At 37.1% G+C, this 24,210-nt stretch overlaps 1 protein-coding gene across 1 annotated transcript in view; it reads left to right on the forward strand.

Moving 5' to 3' along the window:
- Positions 1–76: 76 nt before the first annotated feature.
- The window catches only part of LOC307154221 (scavenger receptor cysteine-rich type 1 protein M130-like), a gene marked incomplete at its 5' end in the record, with an annotated part of 29,647 nt that continues 5,513 nt past the window's right edge, over positions 77–24,210 (forward strand). The window contains 15 exons of the mRNA XM_079898985.1: positions 77–156; positions 13,252–13,316; positions 16,183–16,500; positions 17,035–17,361; positions 17,488–17,802; positions 18,364–18,687; positions 18,762–19,079; positions 19,468–19,770; positions 20,003–20,080; positions 20,276–20,590; positions 20,695–20,844; positions 20,943–21,026; positions 21,527–21,586; positions 21,758–21,814; positions 21,939–22,013. Coding sequence (XP_079755111.1) covers positions 77–156; positions 13,252–13,316; positions 16,183–16,500; positions 17,035–17,361; positions 17,488–17,802; positions 18,364–18,687; positions 18,762–19,079; positions 19,468–19,770; positions 20,003–20,080; positions 20,276–20,590; positions 20,695–20,844; positions 20,943–21,026; positions 21,527–21,586; positions 21,758–21,814; positions 21,939–22,013 — 2,869 coding nt within the window. The remainder of the gene's footprint in view (positions 157–13,251; positions 13,317–16,182; positions 16,501–17,034; positions 17,362–17,487; positions 17,803–18,363; positions 18,688–18,761; positions 19,080–19,467; positions 19,771–20,002; positions 20,081–20,275; positions 20,591–20,694; positions 20,845–20,942; positions 21,027–21,526; positions 21,587–21,757; positions 21,815–21,938; positions 22,014–24,210) is intronic.

Consider the following 24,210-nt stretch of genomic DNA (forward strand, 5'->3'; position numbering starts at 1 on the left):
GCTTGTTTGTTGCCATGCCAAAGGAGGAGGAAGCACAACCATAGACTGTAAAAAATAGAGCACAACTGAAACCGCCATGGAAGCACGAGCACCTACTGGAGGACCTCCCGTTATCGTAGACGACCGTCCAGAGCTGCCAATTCTCACGCATTCACCGTGAGACACACGCAATTGACACTTTTCACACGCTCTCACGCCACACATCCATTTTCTCATGCACAGAAAAATCGCGAAGCAAAGAGGACACTAGACAGAGCAGGTTAGTTATGATATAAAAAAAAATCTCAGCTCTTAGATTCTGTCAATTTTATTACGAAATTCAAACAATAAAAAACGTTTTGGCGCTTGTAAATGTGACGTGACGTGACAGATCCCAAGCGCACGTGAACCGATCATCTCAACTAGCTAATAAACACGAATGAACAATGTTAAAAGAAACAGTACAACTTACCGAAATGTATATTCATCATACATAATATCGATCAATCAGTGTTTTTCAACCGCGGAAAGGGTCAGTAAAACAGCTGGAGAACAATTATGTCACATAACATTTACCTCAGGAAAGCCATTTGATGACCATAATATAGCACGTTAACGTTAGTTGGCTAGAAAAAAAAGAGAGCTATGGAGAGTATTTAGCTAAATATGTGTACTATATTACATATTTATTATATTTTTACTTATATCATTAAATAAAGTTGTTATGACAAAAAACGCATTATATTTAATTTGAATTATTTTTAACCTTAAATAATACTACCAGCTGATAGGGCTCTCTGTATGTTTACAGCATTAGGTGAGATTTTTTTTTCTTGAGAAAAATTAATGCCTATCTTGTGTAGGGCCAGGGCCGTTTGAAGGAATTTGGGGGCCCCAAGCAAAATGGACATGGAGGCCCCCCCAATAAAAAACATATTATAATTCCGTCCGTTCGAAAAAAAAGTTGCACTAACTGTTTGTTACAAGCAGCATTTGCCGTCAGGCAGGTAGCTAACATAAACATATTTTTTCTAGCCTACCTGCTGCAAAATTACACCATTTGTACAAGACAAGTGGAGCTATTTTATCCAGTGTAATTTATCACTTACCACTAGGGGTGTAACAAAATTCACGGTTCGGTTCAATACGATACACACGGTTTGGTAGGGCCTATGTTTTCGATACAGCAAAAAGAAAGAAATGCCAATTTCCTTGATTTATTTATTTTTCTTCTTTTTTTAATTAAAACTAGCATCATAAAATATGATTTCTTTTTACTTTGAGCAATTCTGGAGCTATAATTGACTCTTCTTAGGAGCATATAAAACAAAACAGCTCCTTGGAAAAAAATAAATGTAATATTGTAGTAGTTATAAACAAATGTTTATTTTAGTTAAGATTAACATTTGAGGGCATTGTATTCTGTCAAAATAAAACCGACGTAATGTTACTTGAAGGCATTATAGCCTACTATTCCTGCCAAACTATGTGAATGTTTCAACTATGTGAATGTTTCTCACTAGATCTCGCAGCGATGTTATTACTTCTGTGGCGAATTCAAATGCTTTCTTTACTGGATCTCTTATTAGCACCGTGTAGTAACAGTGTCGCATGATCACGATCGGCTCGCGCTGCACTGGTCCAAACTGATAAACAACGGTCCGTCAACCACACAATAACGAGTAGCCCAGTTTCGTTCCGCTTGCATTACGTTTGCACATTTGATGCTGGGCAATGTTGTCGCGCCGGCGTCTCTACATTATGAGCGCGCTTGCCACGCGCAATGCGCCTACATTTGAAATAACGAAATTCTGGTCGGCAGGAAAAATTATCCAACGAACCGTTCGGTTTGAAAATGCGTACCGAACACTGAACCGAAAGCCTCGTACCGAACGGTTCAATACGAATACGTGTATCGTTACACCCCTACTTACCACTATCTTGTTTTTTCTTATCCTCCTCTTCCTTTCTCTTCATTCTTTTCTGGCTTCCTGAAGCATAATTCCGCTTCATGATGACTGCCGAGGAGTTTTTGTATTTTGCCGGCAGCAGAGATCGCGTGGTTGGCTGGCTGCTGTCATTGCACTTTACTGCATTGACTATCAAAGGGGCGCTCACACATTTTGTCATTGCATTTTATTCTTAACCAGTCGTTGTCTTGGGGCCCCAGGCCAGCTCGGGGCCCCAAGCAATTGCTTGGTTTGCCTGCCTTGTCGCGACGGGCCTGTGTAGGGCCTACCTAATATTTATCCAAATTAGTCAATATTGCATATTGTGATGCAAGATTATTTTTTTACATCCCAAAAACACCCCCACCCACCCCACAATAAAGCCACAATAAAGTTCACAATCAAAGTTCTAACCGCTTGCTTTTAAAAAAAAATTAATATTTTTTTTTTTACTTTTACTTCAATTACTTAAGTACATTAAATATCAGAAAATTACTTTTGATACTTAAGTACAGTATATATCAGATACTTTAAGACTTTTACTTAAGTAATATTCTAAAAAGTAACTTTCACTTCTACCAAAGTCTTTTTCTAGTACTATACTTGTACTTTTACTCAAGTATTGCTTTCTAGTACTTTATACAACACTGGTTACTAGTATTTATTAGATACTAGTACCTATTACTAGATACTAATATTTATTCAATAAATACTAGTACTAAGTCATTAGATACTAGTACCTATTAAATATACTATTCATTAGATACTACTTATTCATTAGATACTAGTACTTATTCATTAGATACTAGTACTTATTCAGTAGCTACTTATTCAATATATACTAGTACTTATTCAATAGATACTACTTATTTATTAGACACTAGTATCTTTTGTAATTGTTACTAGTAACTATTCTTATTTTACTAGACACTGCTTTTTTACTCGTCTTATGTTATGACTAGTCAGAATGGCCACTGTAGTATGGCAAGCCGTTTTAACATTTAATCTTTAAAACCTACTAGTATCTATTTTCATGCTACTAGTACTTATTTTTTAGATACTAGTATCTATTCCATTAAGTACTAGTACTTATTCATTAGCTACTAGTGCTTATTCTTTAGGTACTAGTGCCTATTAGTTAGATATTAGTCCTTATTCTTTAGGTACTAGTACTTATTCAATAGATACTAGACTTATTCAATAGATACTGGTACCTATTAAATAGATACTAGTACTTATTCATTAGATACTAGTACTTATTCATTAGATACTAGTACCTATTAAATAGATACTAGTATGTATTCCAGTTGTGACTAGTACGTATTTATTAGATACTAGTAGTTATTTATTAGGTACTACTTATTTTTTAGATACTAGTAAATAGATACTAGTACTTATTCATTAGCTACTAGTACTTATTCAATAGATACTGGTACCTATTAAATAGATACTAGTACTTATTCATTAGATACTAGTACTTATTCATTAGATACTAGTACTTATTCATTAGATACTAGTACCTATATATTAGATACTAGTACCCAGAGGCGTCGTCAGCCGATTTTGCCGGGGCTTCAGCCCCGAATGTTTTGAGTGTAGCCCCGAATGTTTTTGAAAAGTTGACTGACAAATATGAAACTGGACAATAGCCTATGTAAACCCCCGAAATCATAAGTTGCCTTATTTCATTGTGCTTTGGCTTTGCTGCTGTCTCTGACTAGTGATTGTTGAAATCTGTCTCTGCAGACACGCACCACGTGAGTGATTAGATCCTAGAATATCTCCAGGATTTGCGCAACAGCAAACAATCTCACAGCAATTTAAAAAAAAAAAAGAATAAATAACGCAGTCAGCACCGTCGCAGTCCTCTGTCAGACCTGATGTTGTCTGGCTATATGTCAGTAAAACTCAGAAAAACTAACTTACTGTCGTATCAGCCGTGTGCTCGCAGCGCGCACTCTTCAATATCACGCGCAAATGCAGTGCGCCCTGTATCACGCAAAAGAAACTACGAGCATGTAACGTTGTGTTCTGTCGTCAATTAAAGGGGGGGTGAAATGCTCATTTTCACTCAATCTCCTGTTAATCTTGAGTACCTATAGAGTAATATTGCATCCTTCATATCTCCAAAAAGTATTTTGTTTTATTATATTAATAACAGAAAGATAGACTGTACCGAGTCTTTCCGGAAAAAAACGAGCGGCTGGAGGCGGGCCCTGTGGGCGAAGCTTAGCTGGGCTAACGCGCCGAGCTAGTAACGTTAACAACACACAGATACATTTGTTCAGTTCAACAGTTTTACTCACCGTCCGGTTTCAACGCACGACCGCAAATCTTTATCATTGCGACTGCTCGATCCTAAACATTAGACGATCTGCAAATCCATCGATCTGGGCTTTGTTTATAAAACAATCATCGTCGAAATGCAGGGAACACAACTCCGTTTATGCTCAGGAAAACAAACTCCATCCACGGGTTCCTTAATGCTGGGTTCTTTGGGAATCTGTGCAGGGTTGTCTTGCCCTGGCAACCAAAAACACACTTCTTTGGTGACATTGACTTCCCAAAAGCCGGGCAGGGCGCTTTGATGGCGAACTGCTTTCACTCTCTTGCTCTTGGCCGCGATATTGCTTGATTAACATTATTACAATGTATTCCTATTTAACACAGATGTTCTTCGCTAATTACAGAAACTAAAAGCAAAATATAAGTATAAATATTTATAAAATAAACAAACAAAAGATTGCACTGGTGTTTGATTGAAATGTAGCCTAACATCTATGCAAAATAATCCTTGAAAGATTTCTCATTTAAGGCCATTCCTGTTTGGAATATGTGATTGTGTATTGTCAACAATAAGCAGAAACGTTCTGCTTTTCCATTTTGTAGTGTGGATCATTCATTTCAACATTTATCCTCATTCTAATGTTTAAGAATCTGTTATCTTCTTGACAAATAATTTATGCTACTGCCCACTGACATGCTTTTAAAGCTATTGTTATCCTTTTTTTTTTTTTGGGCCTTCAAACACCACATATGTAGGGCCAAGAAATCCAAATTTTCTCGGGGGAGCATGCCCCCAAACCCCCCTAACTACCTCAAATTTGAATGCGCGTGTCTGTGGGGTAATGTGGGCTGGTGTGGCTGCCCCCTGCATATAGACCTACAATATATATTATTCTCTTTATCGAATCATGTTATCTTGTAACCCACCCCCAGCCCCTGATGTTTCGGGCTCAGCCCCTGATGTTTTTACAACCTAGAAACGCCCCTGCTAGTACCTATTAAATATATACTAGGACTTATTTAATAGATACTAGTACCTATTTATTAGACACTAGTATCTTTTGTAATTGTTACTAGTAACTATTCTTATTTTACTAGTCACAACCAGAGGTGGGTAGAGTATCCAAAAACTGTACTCAAGTAAAAGTACAAGTACTTATAGAAATATTTACTCAAAGTAAAAGTAAAAGTAATAATCTTAATAGTTACTTGAGTAAGAGTAAAAAAGTATCCAATGAAAAAACTACTCAAGTAGTGAGTAACTAGTTACTTCGGATCATATATATATATATATATATATATATATATATATATATATATATACACACACAGGTGCTGGTCATAAAATTAGAATATCATCAAAAAGTTGATTTATTTCAAGAATTCAACTTAACAGGTGAAACTAATATATTAGATAGACTCATTATATGCAAAGTGAGATATTTCAAGCCTTTATTTGTTATAATTTTGATGATTATGGTTTACAGCTTATGAAACCCACGAAATCAAAATCCCAGAAAATTAGAATATTACATGAAATCACACAGTAATTACACAGTGATACCATGGTCATTGAACCAGGTTTTGGTTCTTTTGGCAGTGTGGGCAGGTGCAAATCCTGCTGGAAAATGAAATCAGCATCTCCATAAAGCTTGTCTGCTGAAGGAAGCATGAAGTGCTCTGGAAATGTCCTGGTAGACGGCTGCGTTGAGTGGACAGCACAGTGGACCAACACCAGCCGATGACATGGCTCCCCAAACCAACACAGACTGTGGAAACTTCACACTGGACTTCAAGCATCTTGGATTGTGTGCCTCTCCATTCTTCCTCTAGACTCTGGGACCTTGGTTTCCAAATGAGATGCAAAATTTGCTCTCATCAGAAAAGAGGACTTTGGTCCACTGTGCTTTATTAAATCCAGAGTCAACGCAGCCGTCTACCAGGACATTTCCAGAGCACTTCATGCTTCCTTCATTCTCCAGCAGGATTTACACCTGCCCACACTGCCAAAAGAACCAAAACCTGGTTTAATGACCATGGTATCACTGTGTAATTACTGTGTGATTTCATGTAATATTCTAATTTTCTGGGATTTTGATTTCGTGGGTTTCATAAGCTGTAAACCATAATCATCAAAATTCTAACAAATAAAGGCTTGAAATATCTCACTTTGCATGTAATGAATCTATATAATATATTAGTTTCACCTGTCAACTTTTTGATGATATTCTAATTTTATGACCAGCACCTGTATATATGAAGACTTCATGATGCAAAAGCCTCTGAGTGCCATCTGAAATTTTCTTCTAAAACAATCATTTGTATCAAGCTCGTATATTTAAGTTCAGTAATTTCACTTTAATGACAATTAATAGGTAGGCTACTTTTCATTGCCATTTAAGTGTGAACATAAACATACAAGCTTGATAAAAATGCTCTTTTAGAAGAAAATTTCAGATGGTACTCAGAGGCTTTTGCCTCTGAAGTCGTCATATATATAAAATGATATTATTTAGATTTTGTTTATTTAAATGACTATTATTATCAGCTATCTTTGCAACAAAAACAGAAGAGAGACGTGCATTATTTCTGCCATCTGTATAGCTCGAAAATCATTGCCTGTCCTCTGGTTTGTATAATAGTAACTTATACAACTACATTTGGATTATTAGACAATGTCGAAATAAAGTGAATCTGCAGAGTGTTTCATTCAAAGGCATTTAATTCACACAGAGAATAAAGAGTTAAAACCAGAGCCGGACAGTAACGGAGTACATTTACTTGAGTACAGTACTTAAGTACAATTTTGAGGGATCTGTACTTTACTCGAGTATCATTTTTGGGGAGTACTCATGACTTTACTCAAGTACATTTGAGAGGCAAATATTGTACTCTTTACTCCGCTACATTTCTATCCATAACCGTGAGTACCCGTTACTTCTTCTAAAAAAATAATAAATAAAAAAAAGGAAAAAAGAAAAAGCGAGCGACAGTGCGCGAGAGAGACCGAGTGTGTCTGCGCGCGCGACCGGCTCTCTCTCTCTCTCTGCTCGTTCATTCAGTTAAACATGCGCCCTGTCACAAGCGGCAGTTCATCTACTTTACTCACCGATCAAATAAGACTTTGGCGGGACAAAAATTCACTTTGGCGAGCGCTAAAACAAGTTCAATGCAGGAAAATTCATGCGTGAATTTAACTGAGTAGTACATGACCATGCACTCGCACAAATGGCACCACATACAATTTGAACTCGCACATTCTCAATAAAATGGTCGCATATTTGGTCGCAGTCTGGAACCCTGTGATTTGATTGATGAAAAAAAGAGAAACTCACATGTACACACAATTGTTAGCTGAATTTTCTTTTCTGATATTACACATTAATGTAAGCTGAGCATTTGCGTTGATGTTCTTGAGTATGCGGTGTGTTTAACACAGTCGGGTTCAAATGTGGGTGCAAAAAATCCATTAAAACTCTAGCAGAGGTTTGTCAGAGCGTTGCCATTGTGCTATTGCCTTGTGGGCAAGTGAAAATGTTAAATAAAGCAGCATGGTAAAAAGATGAAAATGACTTGATTTTACTTTCAATTTCTTTACATTCTCCAAGGTATTAACTAGGGGTGGAACGGTACATGTATTCGTATTGAACCGAATCGGTACGGGCGTCACGGTTCGGTAGGCTACATGAATTTACACGGAGAATACGGTATAAAAATAAATAAAACTCGCGTGCAAATTAATTAATGTAATGCGGAACTACTGTTAGATACGCGGGTTCTTTAGGGACACCTAATCTGTAGCCCCGCCTTAAGCTAGGTTTGTTTATACCTTCTTATACTGTCTATGGTTTATACTTTCGCCTGCCTCCGCAGCGCGAGCCTCCGCTGACCGTGCGCGCGCCTCCCCAAATGGACGAGGCATTTATACTTAGCGCTCGCCGGTGTATATTCTTTGAAACGACAGGGTGCGACAGGGTGTAATTGTCCTCTAAACCATCAGGAATCAGTGGTTTGAAGTAAGGTAGGCTACACTCGTGAATGTTTATTTTAGTAAAACAACACTTTAGTACACCAAAACCACACAGCAAAATAATCGTGTAAAGCAGTAAACCAGATTATTCCTTGTGACATTAGAAAAAAAAAAAATGGATTTGAGAACGTAACCTACAACTAAATTAACGTTATCTTACATAATTTCTAAACATTTTTATTTAGTTTTGTGAACCTTTTTATAAAACATGGCCATTTATTTTTATTTAAAGGGCTGATGTCTGCTATTGTAGGCTCATTTTGTTAATGTAAGCAACTAATTTAGACGCAAGAACTGGGTGCCGGTGCTGTGAGATGTACATGCTCGGCCAGATTCGGCTCGAAGTCGTGCGTCTTCGGATGCGGAGCCGTGCGCTAAAAGCCGTGCACTGCACACCGCCAAGCAAAATGTGGCCTTGCACACCCAACGCGCATGACCGCCCACACCACAATGACGACATTTTTGCTGCGCGCACCCTCGCGCTCGTGCGTCCACACATAAATAAGAGATGCTTTATTTTTAGTTTTATAGCTGATTGTCTTATTTTGTTTACATCTTACTTTACACACTTCAGGGCAGGCTGTTGCAGCTAGCTCAGGGGAGAGACTGTATGACACTAGGTGGTACAGCCTGAGACATGCACAATAAAAAAAAAATTGCCTTCTGCATTTTTGTTTTGCTTTTCCCTCCATTGTACCGAACTCGTACCGAACCGTGATGTCTGAACTGAGGTATGAACCGAACCGTGACTTCTGTGTACCGTTCCACCCCTAGTATTAACATTAACATTTTTCATAACTCCATGTAGGACGTTTCTGTACATAAATGTAAGCACTATGGCAGTAGTAATGCAATATTTAGAAAATGTACTCTTGTACTCTTGGTACTCAAGTACTTTTAAAAACAAGTACTTTAGTACTTTTACTTGAGTAGACATCTGACTGTAGTACTTTTACTTGTACTTGAGTAAAATTTAGCAAGGGGTATCTGTACTTTTACTCAAGTAATAAAGCTGTGTACTCTGTCCGCCTCTGGTTAAAACTCTTCACATGTGCTCGCGCTCAGGACTGCTACTGAATATCTGAACACAAAAAAACAAAAACAAATAAAAGTACATCGACGGATCTTCTTCTGACTGTTCTCCAAAATATAATCAAATGTATATTTCTGCAAGCATGTTTAAACTGGTTAACTGTCTACGGCAGGCAAAGGCATTCGTTTTCAAGTCGAGTTCGCACGCCACTGCGCAACGATACACACAATACCGCGGGATGGCGGGTGTTCATAAACTGTGAACAATGGTAGCTTTATTTAATGTAAATTAATGTATATGTCCAAAAAACGGGTAATGTCATACTTTCTAGTATCGTGTCGTAATAATCTGTTTGGTTGTAAAATGTATTACCTGAGTGAAATGAAATCGAATATATCGTCCTGACTCCTGTGGAATCATTCATTCACAGACAGCTTACGAAGATGTTCAAGTTCAACTAATAAAGATCTTCATCGCTGGCAAAAATATGATGCATTTGAAGATTTGCTCTCACTTGACTGTACTGTAGGTCCACTGCCACTTCATCTAACGCTCAGGATGTGCTTAAATCTTCCTGTTACGACTCCGAGTCCAGTGTGAATTGAAAGGGCTTCAGATTCAGTGCGTGCAGGAACTGAACAGACTCAGGAACTGAATCATTCAAACTGATTCGCGAACCGATTTAGACAGATCTGCCAACTTGTTTGATGAAGTCTTTGAACAGAATCGACTCAAAAGAGTCATTCATTTGTGAATTGAGCATCGCTCAAGTCCAGAAAAAAGATACAGCGCGCTTGGAATAAACTACGCATTTAACAACACATATTGCATTAAAATAAAGTAACGAGAGGAACGTCGCCCAATGTAACGAAGTAAAAGTACAGTTTTTTCATTAGAAATGTACTCGAGTAAAAGTAAAAAGTACCCACATTCAAATCTACTCTTAAAAGTACAATTTTTCTAAAAAAGTACTCAAGTAAATGTAACGAAGTAAATGTACTTCGTTACTACCCACCTCTGGTCACAACAGCTTTTTTACTCGTCTTATGTTATGACTCAGAACGGCCACTGTAGAGTTCAATTAAAAATCTTACTAGTAAAATAAAAAATCTTACTAGTAACATTTGGAATAAATACTAGTATCTAATAAATAGGTACTAGTAGGCCTATCTATTGAATAAGTACTAGTATCTAATTAATAGGTACTAGTATCTAATGAATAAGTACTAGTACTTAATGGAATAGATGTATCTAAAAAATAAGTACTAGTAGCATGAAAATAGATACTAGTAGGTTTTAAAGATTAAATGTTAAAACGGCTTGCCATAAAATGTAGGCCTACTGTAACGGAGAGCGGACGCGATAAATGGAGTTCGATGAATGGATTTTGCTCTTCTAGAATTTTCTTTACAATAAAATCACTGACCAGCACACAGTGAACGTAGGCCTATAACTTAATGTTCTGTTGTTCTAGGACGAGATAATTAACAAGGAATCCAACTAATGTTTTATTTTTCCCATTTAAAAAAACAAAACAAAAAAAAACAAAAACAAAAAAAAAACAGGACGTTTTATAATTTGCCCCTTTCCTTTATGGCTTCATCTGATGGTTTAATTCGATTTTTAACAAACACTTACCTTTAGAAACGATTTTTAGGACCTGCTGAAAATACTATAAATAGGCCTATCACTCTCACTTACAGTGTTGCCTACATCATTCTGTCATTCTCTGTATTACAATAGCCTATCTTATAAAGGCAGACAAAGAGTAAAATGAATGTGCTATGAACAGAGGTGGGTAGAGTATCCAAAAACTGTACTCAAGTAAAAGTACAAGTACTTATAGAAATATTTACTCAAAGTAAAAGTAAAAGTAATAATCTTAATAGTTACTTGAGTAAGAGTAAAAAAGTATCCAATGAAAAAACTACTCAAGTAGTGAGTAACTAGTTACTTCGGATCATATATATATATATATATATATATATATATATATATATATATACACACAGGTGCTGGTCATAAAATTAGAATATCATCAAAAAGTTGATTTATTTCAAGAATTCAACTTAACAGGTGAAACTAATATATTATATAGACTCATTATATGCAAAGTGAGATATTTCAAGCCTTTATTTGTTATAATTTTGATGATTATGGTTTACAGCTTATGAAACCCACGAAATCAAAATCCCAGAAAATTAGAATATTACATGAAATCACACAGTAATTACACAGTGATACCATGGTCATTGAACCAGGTTTTGGTTCTTTTGGCAGTGTGGGCAGGTGCAAATCCTGCTGGAAAATGAAATCAGCATCTCCATAAAGCTTGTCTGCTGAAGGAAGCATGAAGTGCTCTGGAAATGTCCTGGTAGACGGCTGCGTTGAGTGGACAGCACAGTGGACCAACACCAGCCGATGACATGGCTCCCCAAACCAACACAGACTGTGGAAACTTCACACTGGACTTCAAGCATCTTGGATTGTGTGCCTCTCCATTCTTCCTCTAGACTCTGGGACCTTGGTTTCCAAATGAGATGCAAAATTTGCTCTCATCAGAAAAGAGGACTTTGGTCCACTGTGCTTTATTAAATCCAGAGTCAACGCAGCCGTCTACCAGGACATTTCCAGAGCACTTCATGCTTCCTTCATTCTCCAGCAGGATTTACACCTGCCCACACTGCCAAAATAACCAAAACCTGGTTCAATGACCATGGTATCACTGTGTAATTACTGTGTGATTTCATGTAATATTCTAATTTTCTGGGATTTTGATTTCGTGGGTTTCATAAGCTGTAAACCATAATCATCAAAATTCTAACAAATAAAGGCTTGAAATATCTCACTTTGCATGTAATGAATCTATATAATATATTAGTTTCACCTGTTAAGTTGAATTCTTGAAATAAATCAACTTTTTGATGATATTCTAATTTTATGACCAGCACCTGTATATATGAAGACTTCATGATGCAAAAGCCTCTGAGTGCCATCTGAAATTTTCTTCTAAAACAATCATTTGTATCAAGCTCGTATATTTAAGTTCAGTAATTTCACTTTAATGACAATTAATAGGTAGGCTACTTTTCATTGCCATTTAAGTGTGAACATAAACATACAAGCTTGATAAAAATGCTCTTTTAGAAGAAAATTTCAGATGGTACTCAGAGGCTTTTGCCTCTGAAGTCGTCATATATATAAAATGATATTATTTAGATTTTGTTTATTTAAATGACTATTATTATCAGCTATCTTTGCAACAAAAACAGAAGAGAGACGTGCATTATTTCTGCCATCTGTATAGCTCGAAAATCATTGCCTGTCCTCTGGTTTGTATAATAGTAACTTATACAACTACATTTGGATTATTAGACAATGTCGAAATAAAGTGAATCTGCAGAGTGTTTCATTCAAAGGCATGTAATTGACACAGAGAATAAAGAGTTAAAACTCTTCACATGTGCTCGCGCTCAGGACTGCTACTGAATATCTGAACACAAAAAAACAAAAACAAATAAAAGTACATCGACGGATCTTCTTCTGACTGTTCTCCAAAATATAATCAAATGTATATTTCTGCAAGCATGTTTAAACTGGTTAACTGTCTACGGCAGGCAAAGGCATTCGTTTTCAAGTCGAGTTCGCACGCCACTGCGCAACGATACACACAATACCGCGGGATGGCGGGTGTTCATAAACTGTGAACAATGGTAGCTTTATTTAATGTAAATTAATGTATATGTCCAAAAAACGGGTAATGTCATACTTTCTAGTATCGTGTCGTAATAATCTGTTTGGTTGTAAAATGTATTACCTGAGTGAAATGAAATCGAATATATCGTCCTGACTCCTGTGGAATCATTCATTCACAGACAGCTTACGAAGATGTTCAAGTTCAACTAATAAAGATCTTCATCGCTGGCAAAAATATGATGCATTTGAAGATTTGCTCTCACTTGACTGTACTGTAGGTCCACTGCCACTTCATCTAACGCTCAGGATGTGCTTAAATCTTCCTGTTACGACTCCGAGTCCAGTGTGAATTGAAAGGGCTTCAGATTCAGTGCGTGCAGGAACTGAACAGACTCAGGAACTGAATCATTCAAACTGATTCGCGAACCGATTTAGACAGATCTGCCAACTTGTTTGATGAAGTCTTTGAACAGAATCGACTCAAAAGAGTCATTCATTTGTGAATTGAGCATCGCTCAAGTCCAGAAAAAAGATACAGCGCGCTTGGAATAAACTACGCATTTAACAACACATATTGCATTAAAATAAAGTAACGAGAGGAACGTCGCCCAATGTAACGAAGTAAAAGTACAGTTTTTTCATTAGAAGAAACCAATATTTATTTACAAATGTGTTCCGAAACTTGTCTGTTTATTGTAAACAACCAGTCCAGTTGATTCCAATAATTTATTAACAACATTCTGTTAATTGTGCTCTTGGTTTAAACATCATACAATGTAAAATACATTTAATATTATAAAACACGTTTGTTCCAAAAATAACTTGAACTAAAATGTTCAGTTTATTATAATTTCTATATTTAAAGATCAAGTATTTTGTGTGTGAAGTATAGCATTAGTAAGCGAGCAGTCAGTCATCAGTCAGTCTTGTCATACACACACAACACTCTCTCTCATACACACACATGCACACACATATGGACACTCATTCCTGTTACCAAGTGTTCATTTCTGTTTTTTTGTTTTCTAAAAGAAAGAATAAAGGTAAACCACTGTTTTTATCAGTTTTGTTTGGTCCATCATTTATACAATTGTTTAATAAATTAAATTATTAACAAAATTATAACTTGAGGCTTTGGTCTTCTTTAAAATGAAAAAAAAAAAAAAAAATTGGCTTTGTGTTTTGTATTAAAATACACCTTAGTGTTTTTTTGTTTGTTTGTTTGTTTGTTTTTTGTCACAAATATCAATTATTTGATCATATAACAAACAATTTCTTCAAAATAAACACTTAAATGTGTGGAAAACAAAGGAATTAACTGACATGCTTTTAAACATGCTTTTAAACGGCACATGAGTTTCGCCAACGGGACTGAGAAAACATGCGTCCATCTTCTGCTTAGAAACCTTGTAAAAAATAAAGTTGCCTGAGATTTATGAAAAATAAAGTTGCCTGAGTTAAATATGTGTAGTATTAGATTCAGTGTTGAAAAAAAGATAAAAAAATAAAGTTTGATTTTGAAGTTGCACTGGAATGGCCCAACTGCAGATAAAGTGTAAAATCAATGTGTAGTGAAATGAGTACATGAAACAACTTATAAATTGTAAGCCCGTCTATATTGGTCCAATGGGGGTCTCCAATAATACGGGGAAGGATTCTCTGCGCGTTACTGTCTTTCCTTTTACGCAACACAACAAGATTAAATGGAAAACAATTCTCATATGTATTTTCTCGTTATTTCATCTGACTCCATAAATGAAAGGTTTGAATAATATTTTTTGCCTCACTATAAGTGAGCGAATGTTTGACTATTCCGTTTAACTCTTCAATGAAAATAATGTCAAAGTCAGTTAGAATAATCAAATGTAACAATTTATTATGTCAGGTAAATGTATCATGCCAATTACATAATCAATTCAAAGATAATCGATACAAACATCAAATCCTCTGGAATAGAGAGAAGATGCAAACCCAACTGCCTACATGTCTGTGCATAGGCTATTACAACAGCAGATAAAGTGTAAAATCAATGAGCTCTACTACATGAAACAAGTTACTAATAAATGTTGCTATAAGTGAAGAGAAACCATTGATTGCCATCCAACATCCTGTACGTTCACTCTCCCTTATGTGCTAACCCTTACCCTTTACAATAGAAGGTGTTTTGCGGCCATCTGCTGGACAAATACAGCATTGCAGCATTAAACGCACATTCATTGCTGTTATATTTTCTCAAAAGTTAAAAAATAGTTTACCTATTTATGTAGATAATATTTAATATATTAAATAAAAACACATCTGAATAGTATGTCCACGTATAGTAGCCTAATATTATGCATAATTTATCCAGAAACAATGAGATTAAAATGTTACATTTATTCAAATAATTCATGAAAAAAAAAAGTTTTCTAAGTTTTCTACTAAGTTACAAGTGTTTGAAGTGATCAGACTTACAAAAATCAGTCATCAGTCTTGTATCTCCTGTGTGCAGTGACAGGCTTTGATGCTGAACATAACCTGCAGTGTTTCTCTATCAATCTCCTTTAAGTTTAGTGTGACTATTTCTCCATCCTGACTTATGAAAGATATGATTCTATCCTCTGTGAAGTGTCTTTTCATGGTGGAGGAGGAGTCCCGCTCATCAGCGCTCACACTTTATTGATATATATGGAGAAAATAAAAATGCTGCTGTGTGATTTGTCAGTGATTGTGTTTGATGATTTCCTCTGTTGTGTCTAATAAGGTAACAGTGAGTGTCATTGGCAGCTGTGAGAGTCTCTCTCTCTTTAGGGGACTGACAGGAGCCAGTTTCTTCAGTGTGTGTGAGGGAGCAGAGGAGAAACAGAGTCAAACAAACAGTGTGACGAGCAGAAGAAGATGGAGGGATTTCTGACACTCGTTTTACTCTCCTATATAGTCACTATAACCACAGCTGGTAAGTAAAAAAAATAGAGAGTAATGAGGTGAAATTATGTTCAAATGAGCAGTTGATATATATATATACCAATAGAAACTGAATAGAGGCCTGTGTAATATATAAAAATATATCTTATGACACTAGATCATTTAACTTATACTAATTAAATTTTAATAATTAATTTTTACAGGCAACCAATTTAATTAGTCATAATGATTTTCTCCTATTTTGAATATGTCCTCAACTTTGCAATGTTCTACTGCTACTAGCTAAATCTCTCTTTCATGTACAGATTTTGAGACTGTTAGATTGGTTGGTGGTAACAGTCGCTGTGCTGGTAGAGTGGAGGTTCATCATGATGGTCAGTGGGGAACAGTGTGTCATGTTAACTGGGGTATGCTTGATGCTGAAGTGGTGTGTAGAGAGATAGGATGTGGAGAGGCTCTAGAGGCTCTGAGTGATGCTCGCTTTGGAAAAGGATCAGGTAAAATCTGGATGGATAATGTGGGCTGTACAGGATCAGAGTCAACACTGAAGAACTGTATATCAAGAGGATGGGGTGTTAATATTGGCTGTGGTCATCAACATGATGCTGGAGTCAGATGCTCAGGTGAGCGGCTCCATACATCACTCTGTTAATGCATCACTGATCATGGTTCAACATGCACCAATACTCAACTTTCTATATATCCTAATCATTTGTTAACAACATGTATTCATTACTTCAATGAGCTCACCGTTTCTGCCTTAAATTAATACATTGTTTAAATGAATACATTATTAGCTGACTCTGTGATTTTTATATGTACATTTCTGAAATATATAACTTGGACACGTGGACTCATGCATTTTCTGTAAAGCTGCTTTGAAACAAACATTTGTATTGTGAAAAGCGCTGCACAATTTTTTGTTTTAATTTGTTTTCAGAGCAATTCATAAACAATTTGTTGAATAATTAACATGTGTTATTGTCTAAAGAATTATTTAATTTTCATCCATTCTAAAAATATTTAATTAATTAAAGGACAGTGACTTGCTGTTGCTTTATGTCTGTATAAAACTGATAGTGCCAGATGTCTCTTCAGGACATAACACATCCAGTTAAAGTGTTCTTCTGTGCTGTGCACTCTCTCAATATAATCAGAAACCATAAACTATGGACGGTTTACAAGACTTGTTGATGGACCTCACCTGTGCTCTGGGAGACTAGAGGTCCTTCGTGGGAACACCTGGTACACAGTGTGTGACGCTGCCTTTGACCAGCAGGATGCAGAGGTTGTGTGTAGAGAGCTGGACTGTGGGGCTCCTGTACAGGTGCTGGGAGAAGATGCTTTTGGCAAAGGAGACGCTCAGATGTGGACACAAGAGATTCAGTGCAGAGGAAGTGAATCACACATTCGACGCTGTCAATCACCAACCTCACATAATATAAACTGCACCCATAAACACAACGTGGGACTGATATGTTCTGGTAAAAAATAAATGTCCAGCCTCTCTACTGTATAGAAGAATCTAATTATTAAATAATAAATCTAATTATTTGATCAGTTTCTTCTTGGTTTGATCAATTTCAGTAAGATCTCTGTTCTTTGTCCAGGTTACACTGATCTCAGACTGGTCAACGGTCCTGACGTCTGTTCTGGTCGAGTTGAGCGTCAGTACTTCAGTAAATGGGGCACAGTGTGTGATGCATGCTGGGATATGAGAGCTGCCAGTGTCCTCTGTAGACAGCTGGATTGTGGGATTGCTGTGTCTGTTGTGGGATCAGACTGGTTTGGAGAGGGAAGTGGTGAAATCTGGGCTGATGTGTTTGATTGTGACGGGAATGAAACAAAACTCTCAGAATGTTCCGTCTCTTCATGGAGTCGAGCTGAATGTTCTCATAGACGAGATGTTGGAGTCGTCTGCTCTGGTGAGGGGGTTTACTAAAAAAAAGATTACCTATATAAATTACCTTGCAATATTTTAAAGGGGTGGTATAATGCCCTTTTCACAAGATGTAAAATACGTCTTTGATTTCCCCAGAGTGTGTATGTGAAGTTTTAGCTCAAAATACCCCACAGATATTTTTATATAGCATGTTAAAATTGTCACTTTTTGAGGGTGAGCAAAAACGCGGAGTCAGAAAATGGAGAGACTCAAGAAGTGACAACATATAGACAACATTTCTGAATGGTTAGTTGATGAATTGATGTAGCTTATGTGTAGTTATCTTCTAGTCATTGTGTCTTGATCATCTATAAAATGTGTTCCGGGGGGCGGGGTTTATGTACATTTTAGGGTTAGTAATGTCACTAAGTTGGGAAGAAGCCATTTCTTTAAAAGAAAATATCTCCCTTTGTTTTGAACTTTGAGTGTCATAACTTTGCAGATGTTGTTTATGATCAAACAGCACTTAGTTTCTAAACTAAAGTTAGAAAAGTGTAATCATAATCAACCACCCCTTTAATAAAATGCCACATCTTTCACTCAGGTTCCTCTCTGGCTGTTCATGACGGTCTGGTGCGGTTGTCTGGAGAGAGACAGTGTGAGGGGGAGCTGGAAGTTTCCATCCATCAGGTCTGGAGGAGAGTTCTGCTGGACTCCTGGAGTCTCACTGAATCCTCTGTGGTCTGCAGACAGCTGGGCTGTGGCTCTGTGCTGAACTTCTCCGGCTCCTCTTCATCCAGTCCTGAACACAGTCATGAGTGTGTGACGGGCTTCCAGTGCTCTGGGAGTGAAGCTCATCTGGGGAACTGCAGCTCTCCACAAACTCTCAACTGCAGCTCCACACAACAGCTGTCAATCACCTGCCTTGGTGAGAACAACAACATCTGGGCAGATTCTTCAGTTGTTAGTGATCAATAATGTGTTTCTCTCTCTGAATATCAGGTCGCGGGTCCATCAGGCTGGTGGGTTCTGGGGGAGACTGTGCAGGGAGGCTGGAGGTTTTTCACAGCGGCTCATGGGGGACAGTGTGTGATGACTCCTGGGATATTAAAGATGCCCATGTGGTGTGCAGACAGCTGCAGTGTGGAGTGGCCCTCAGTAACCAGCAGGTACCAGCCTGGTTTGGTCCTGGTTCTGGACCCATATGGCTGGATGAGGTGGAGTGTGAGGGGAATGAGACGTCCCTGTGGAACTGCTCTTCTCCAGGCTGGGGGAAACATGACTGTCAACACAAGGATGATGTAGGAGTCGTGTGCTCAGGTAATCAGTAAAGTAATGTGATTGATTTTTAAATATATTATTCAAATGTTTAAAGGAATAATGTACAGGTGATCATTTCTGCAAAATAAAAACCAGGATCATCAGGAGCGGATGGATCATATTTTACAACAGTCCATCTTACTGTATAGTCTGATAGACAGCGCTGCCATGGATGCCTACTTTTTAAATATTTTTTTATTGACCAAGCAGAATCAAGTAGTATATAAGATTCATAATATATTATAAAAATATATTTAAGTATCTTTTTTAGATGCTACCAGTGCTAGCAGTGTGCATTAGCCTTGTAATAACCAGTTATTTTGGTGATATTTTAGGTTTAGCACAACTTAAACTCCAATTGTTTTAATACACATCCTTTTCCATCTAGAGTTTAAAGAGATCAGGTTAACTGAGGGCTGTGAAGGGAATGTGGAGGTTTTCTACAATGGATCCTGGGGTAATGTGTGCTGGAACCAGATGGACAGAGACACAGTGAGTCTGATCTGTCAAGAGCTGAACTGTGGAAGATCTGGTGTTGTGTCTGATTCTACATCAAGACTGGAATCAGCTCGTAACTGGCTGGATGAAGTCAAATGTCGACCACATGATTCAAATCTGTGGCAGTGTCCATCTTCACCCTGGGGACAGAATGACTGTGATAATGATGAAGTGGCCAAAATCACCTGCTCAAGTGAGATTATGTTTAAATAATGTAAGATGGTCTCAGTAGTTATGTTTCTTTAAACACAATGTTTGTATATAATGTGGTGAATAAACTGTTTCTGAAACACTAATCTAATTTGATGGACAGAGCCTAAAATGATTTATGAGGCTTAAATTATGTTTTCACATTGATATGTTTCACTGAGAGAAGTTATGATTTTTGAGTCCTAATGTTCAGTTCTCTTAATATTTAATCTCAGAGGAGGAGAATCCTGAGTCTCCTCTGAGTCGTCTGACATGTTCTACCTCTCCATATCCTCACCAGAGACAGTGTTCAAGTAAGTTTTTTAATTTAAGACTGTTTTCCATTAAAATGTGCATTTAAACAAGAATTTATTTGCATTTAAAAATCATAATCAAATTCATAAATGTAATCTACTAATCATACATTTAAAGCCGTCTTAGTTAAGTTATGTGTTTTGTTGTGAATGGTGTCCTGAAGCTGGTCAGTGATGTTTCTGTGTGTGATTTAGATCGTGTTCCTCTCAGACTGATTGGAGGTTTGGGCCGGTGCTCTGGGAGGCTGGAGGTGTATCATAACGCTGTGTGGGGTTCAGTCTGTGCTGATCTGTGGGACATCAGCGATGCTCAGGTGGTCTGCAGGCAGCTGGGTTGTGGAGCAGCACTGAGGGCTGATGGGAATTTAGTCTTTTGTGCTGGTGAACGTGTTGTGTTGCTGAACAGAGTCGAGTGCAGAGGGAATGAGATTCACCTGTGGGACTGTCCTCTCTCCCTGAAGAACCACACTGACTGCTCCCACAAAGAGCACGCTGTACTCACCTGTGCAGGTCAGAGCAAATCACTGAGCAATATTAGTCATTTTCACATCATTTTAGTGCTAATAATCTTTGTGTATTTGCATGATTTGTATCTGTTTTTTCAGATTTTACAGATTTGTCAGTGTCCACTTCTCCTGCCACAACAACATCAGCTTCTCCTCCAGTGTCTCTCTCTGTGCTTGTGGTTGTACTGGGAGTTTTGCTCTTACTGCTCTTAGTGCCACTGCTTATACTGATTCAGCAGAACAGAGTGATGAGGAGAGGTAGGAGAGATCCAGAGACTGTCATATTGTGTGTTATTCAGTGTGTGATCAGTCATGTGTTGTGAACTGACAGCAGGTTTGTCTGTCTACACTCACAGCTCTCTCTAAGAGGAGACACAGGACGACGACTGAGGCCGTTTATGAGGAGATTCATCACAGACACAATCACTTCACTCAGAGAGGTGAGACATGAGCCGTGAATATTATTTAATATGATTAATAAGTGAGTCTGTCAGACACTTGATGTTCATCTATTATTAGTCCTGTTAAACCTCCGGCTTTAAACCAGAGAATTCCTCACAGAAAACCACAGAGCTGCAGGTGCATGTTTATGTGTGTGTGTGTGTGTGTGTGTGTGTGTTTCTTCCTGTATGTATTTTTAGAGGGTAATAAGGAGCGGTTCATATGTTTGTACATGTGTGTGTGTGTGTATTTGTCTCTTCCTGTGTGTATTTCTGGAAAGCAGTGAGGAATGGGTTCATGTGAGGATACATGTGTGTTTGCTAATAGGACTATCAGAAAACAAACCTAAAAAAAAACATGGGATTTCTGCCTCTAAATTTATTTTTATTTATTTATTTATTTTTTATATATGATTTTTTTTTTTTATCCAATGGAAATGAGGATTCAGTCTGTTTGTGATGATGAACATGTTCCTGACTCTTTTTCTCTCCTTTAACAGGAAGTCTCGTCTCTGAAGAACTGCATTCTGGGTATGAAGATGCTGATGAGCTTCTCTCAGGTTAGACAGCAGAAGCTCATATTCATTCCACTCAAAATACTTTTCATTAAATTCAACCTAAATAAATAAACGTAATTAACAAATTCGATTCAATATTTGACCAAAAACTCTTTAAATACTATTTAAACACTGCTGTTTATTTATATATTAACATTATTTTCTCCTTTTTAGCAAAAGATTTCAAGACTGTATATTATGATGATGTCACCAACAACAGTGTCCTGAAAGGTCAGTGACCTTTTAAATTAATCACATGATTTATTATCAGATGATTAATAACTTAATGGTCTCATGACCTGCAACAAGAACATATTTTGGCTTTTGTATCCAAACATATTCTGTGTTGATGCAGAAGAGATGAAGGAAATCACACCGGGATACTATGATGGTGTCATCACTGTTGGACTGAAACCAGATCGTGAGTCAGGTGTCGTTCTGTTATTCTATATAGTTTTAAATAACAATATTAAAGTATTTTGAAGAATGTTTATGTGTGTGTGTGTGTCAGTGAGTGTCTCTTCCTTGTGTATTTTGAGGGTAATAAGGAGGGGTTCATATGTTAGTAATCAAGGTGCAGGTGTGTGTGTGTGTGTGTGTGTGTGTGTGTGTGTGTGTGTGTGTATTTGTATTTGTGTTTGTGTGTGTTTGTCTCTTCCTGTGTGTATTTCTGGAAGGCAGTGAGGGTTCATGGGTTCATGTGAGGATACATGTGTGTTTTTCTAATAGGCCTAAAACAAAAAACATGGTATTTCTGCCTCTAATGCTTTTAAAATGTAAGTAATTAATATTTGTGTTGTGTTGTAAGTAAAACAGTGCTTTATGATCCAAATGAGAAATGAGGATTCAATCTGTTTACAATGATGAATATGTTTCTGACTGTTCTGCTGTCCTTTAACAGGAAGTCTCGTCTCTGAAGAACTGCATTCTGGGTATGAAGATGCTGACGAGCTTCTCTCAGGTTAGAGAGCTGAAGTAGATCCAAATCAAGAATTTGATTTACAAATATAAAATATATATATATATATATATATATATATATATATATATATATATATATATATATATATATACAGTGCTATGCATAAAGTTCCCTTGGCCTTTGGAATTAAAATAGCCCCACATCATCACATAGCATTCACCATACCTAGAGATTGGCATGGTTTTATTTCAGTTAGCCTAATAGCTGGTTTGATTTGCATTGAGAGATGATCTTATGGAAAGTACTCCATGCCAATCTCTAGGTATGGTGAAGGCTATGTGATGATGTGGGGCTATTTTAATTCCAAAGGCCAAGGGAACTTTATCAGGATGCATAGTATCCTGGATCCATGAAGTAACTGGCCTTTAAAAATAAAAATCTGCCTGCCTCTATGGGAATTTAACATAGGGGTGTCCAAACTTATGCACCCTGTATTTTAAGGAAGAACATTTATTTATTTACGATACATTATTCATTCACAAAGAAAATTGGTGTCCTTAAAGGTTGGATTTTTCCTAATTTTTTTAATTAAAGGAACTGTATGTAGGATTGTGGCCAAAACTGGTACTGCAATCACTTTAAAAATACTATAGAGCGGTGTATCCCCTCCCCCTCCCCCCTCACTCGAGGTTGCCAGATAAGCTGAATTCAGCAGAAACGTAGGCTGCTTCAATGAGCTTCCGACGAGACGTACACAGTACGTTTTTTTTCTGTTAATTATGTTTATGCTTCATGAGAGATATTTTGATAAGTAATTATGCATTTAAAAAATGTACTAATTGTCCTTAGTTAAATATAATCGTAAAGATGTAACGTTATGCTCGTATGTGACAGACAGAACGGTAGCTGTAAGTCTAACTTGTAACGTCTGTCATTAGTGTAAGTACAAGCACAAGCCTATGTCACTATGTGTAACCAATATCAAAGATACAGCTATTCATTTAGCTGATGCTATAGCAGCTAAGTGAAAGTGGCCAGCTGTATTTTTTTACTTACCCTGCAGCCCACGTCCATAACACGCTAAAATATGTGATGTGAAATACAGGTCAACTTGCAGCATGTGTAACTTAGTCCACGATATACGTGAAGAACGAATGTCGAATAATTTTTTCTGAGGTAAAGTTAGGCTTCTGTCTCAATTACGTTTCAAATTTTCATATAATGGGCGTGCTAATGTTTTCCTCAGCATCTCAGCATAATAACAGAGAAACGGGCTCCTATAATGCATTGCTAATGTTAGCATACGTCCATGTGAGCTAACGTTACGTTACTTTGCACGAACATGCATAACTTTGTTCGACTGTCATGAATTTATGAAATGTCCATTGACATCAAGTACAAGTTAGCCAAGCATAAGTTAACTTAGATGAATCTTACCTGTCCAGGAGAAAATTAGCTACGTTGGCGTCTGTGTTCAAATTCTTCTCCGTTTTCAGCCGTCTCCATCTTTCAAAAGCATCTCCAATACAAATTCTGGTTTTATTTCAGACTTTGTCACAACGAATTTCTGAATTATAACGAGGTCTTTTTGATTTAGTAACATTAGACATTTTTATCCGACTAGAGTAGGTTAGAGCAAAGCTGGCAACCCGGATCCCGAAACACTACTGACTTCGTGATTGGTAGATAGGTGGAGGGAGGCGCG

The sequence above is a fragment of the Squalius cephalus genome (assembly GCF_949319135.1).
Source record: "Squalius cephalus genome assembly, contig: scaffold_79, whole genome shotgun sequence".
Lineage (NCBI taxonomy): Eukaryota > Metazoa > Chordata > Actinopteri > Cypriniformes > Leuciscidae > Squalius > Squalius cephalus.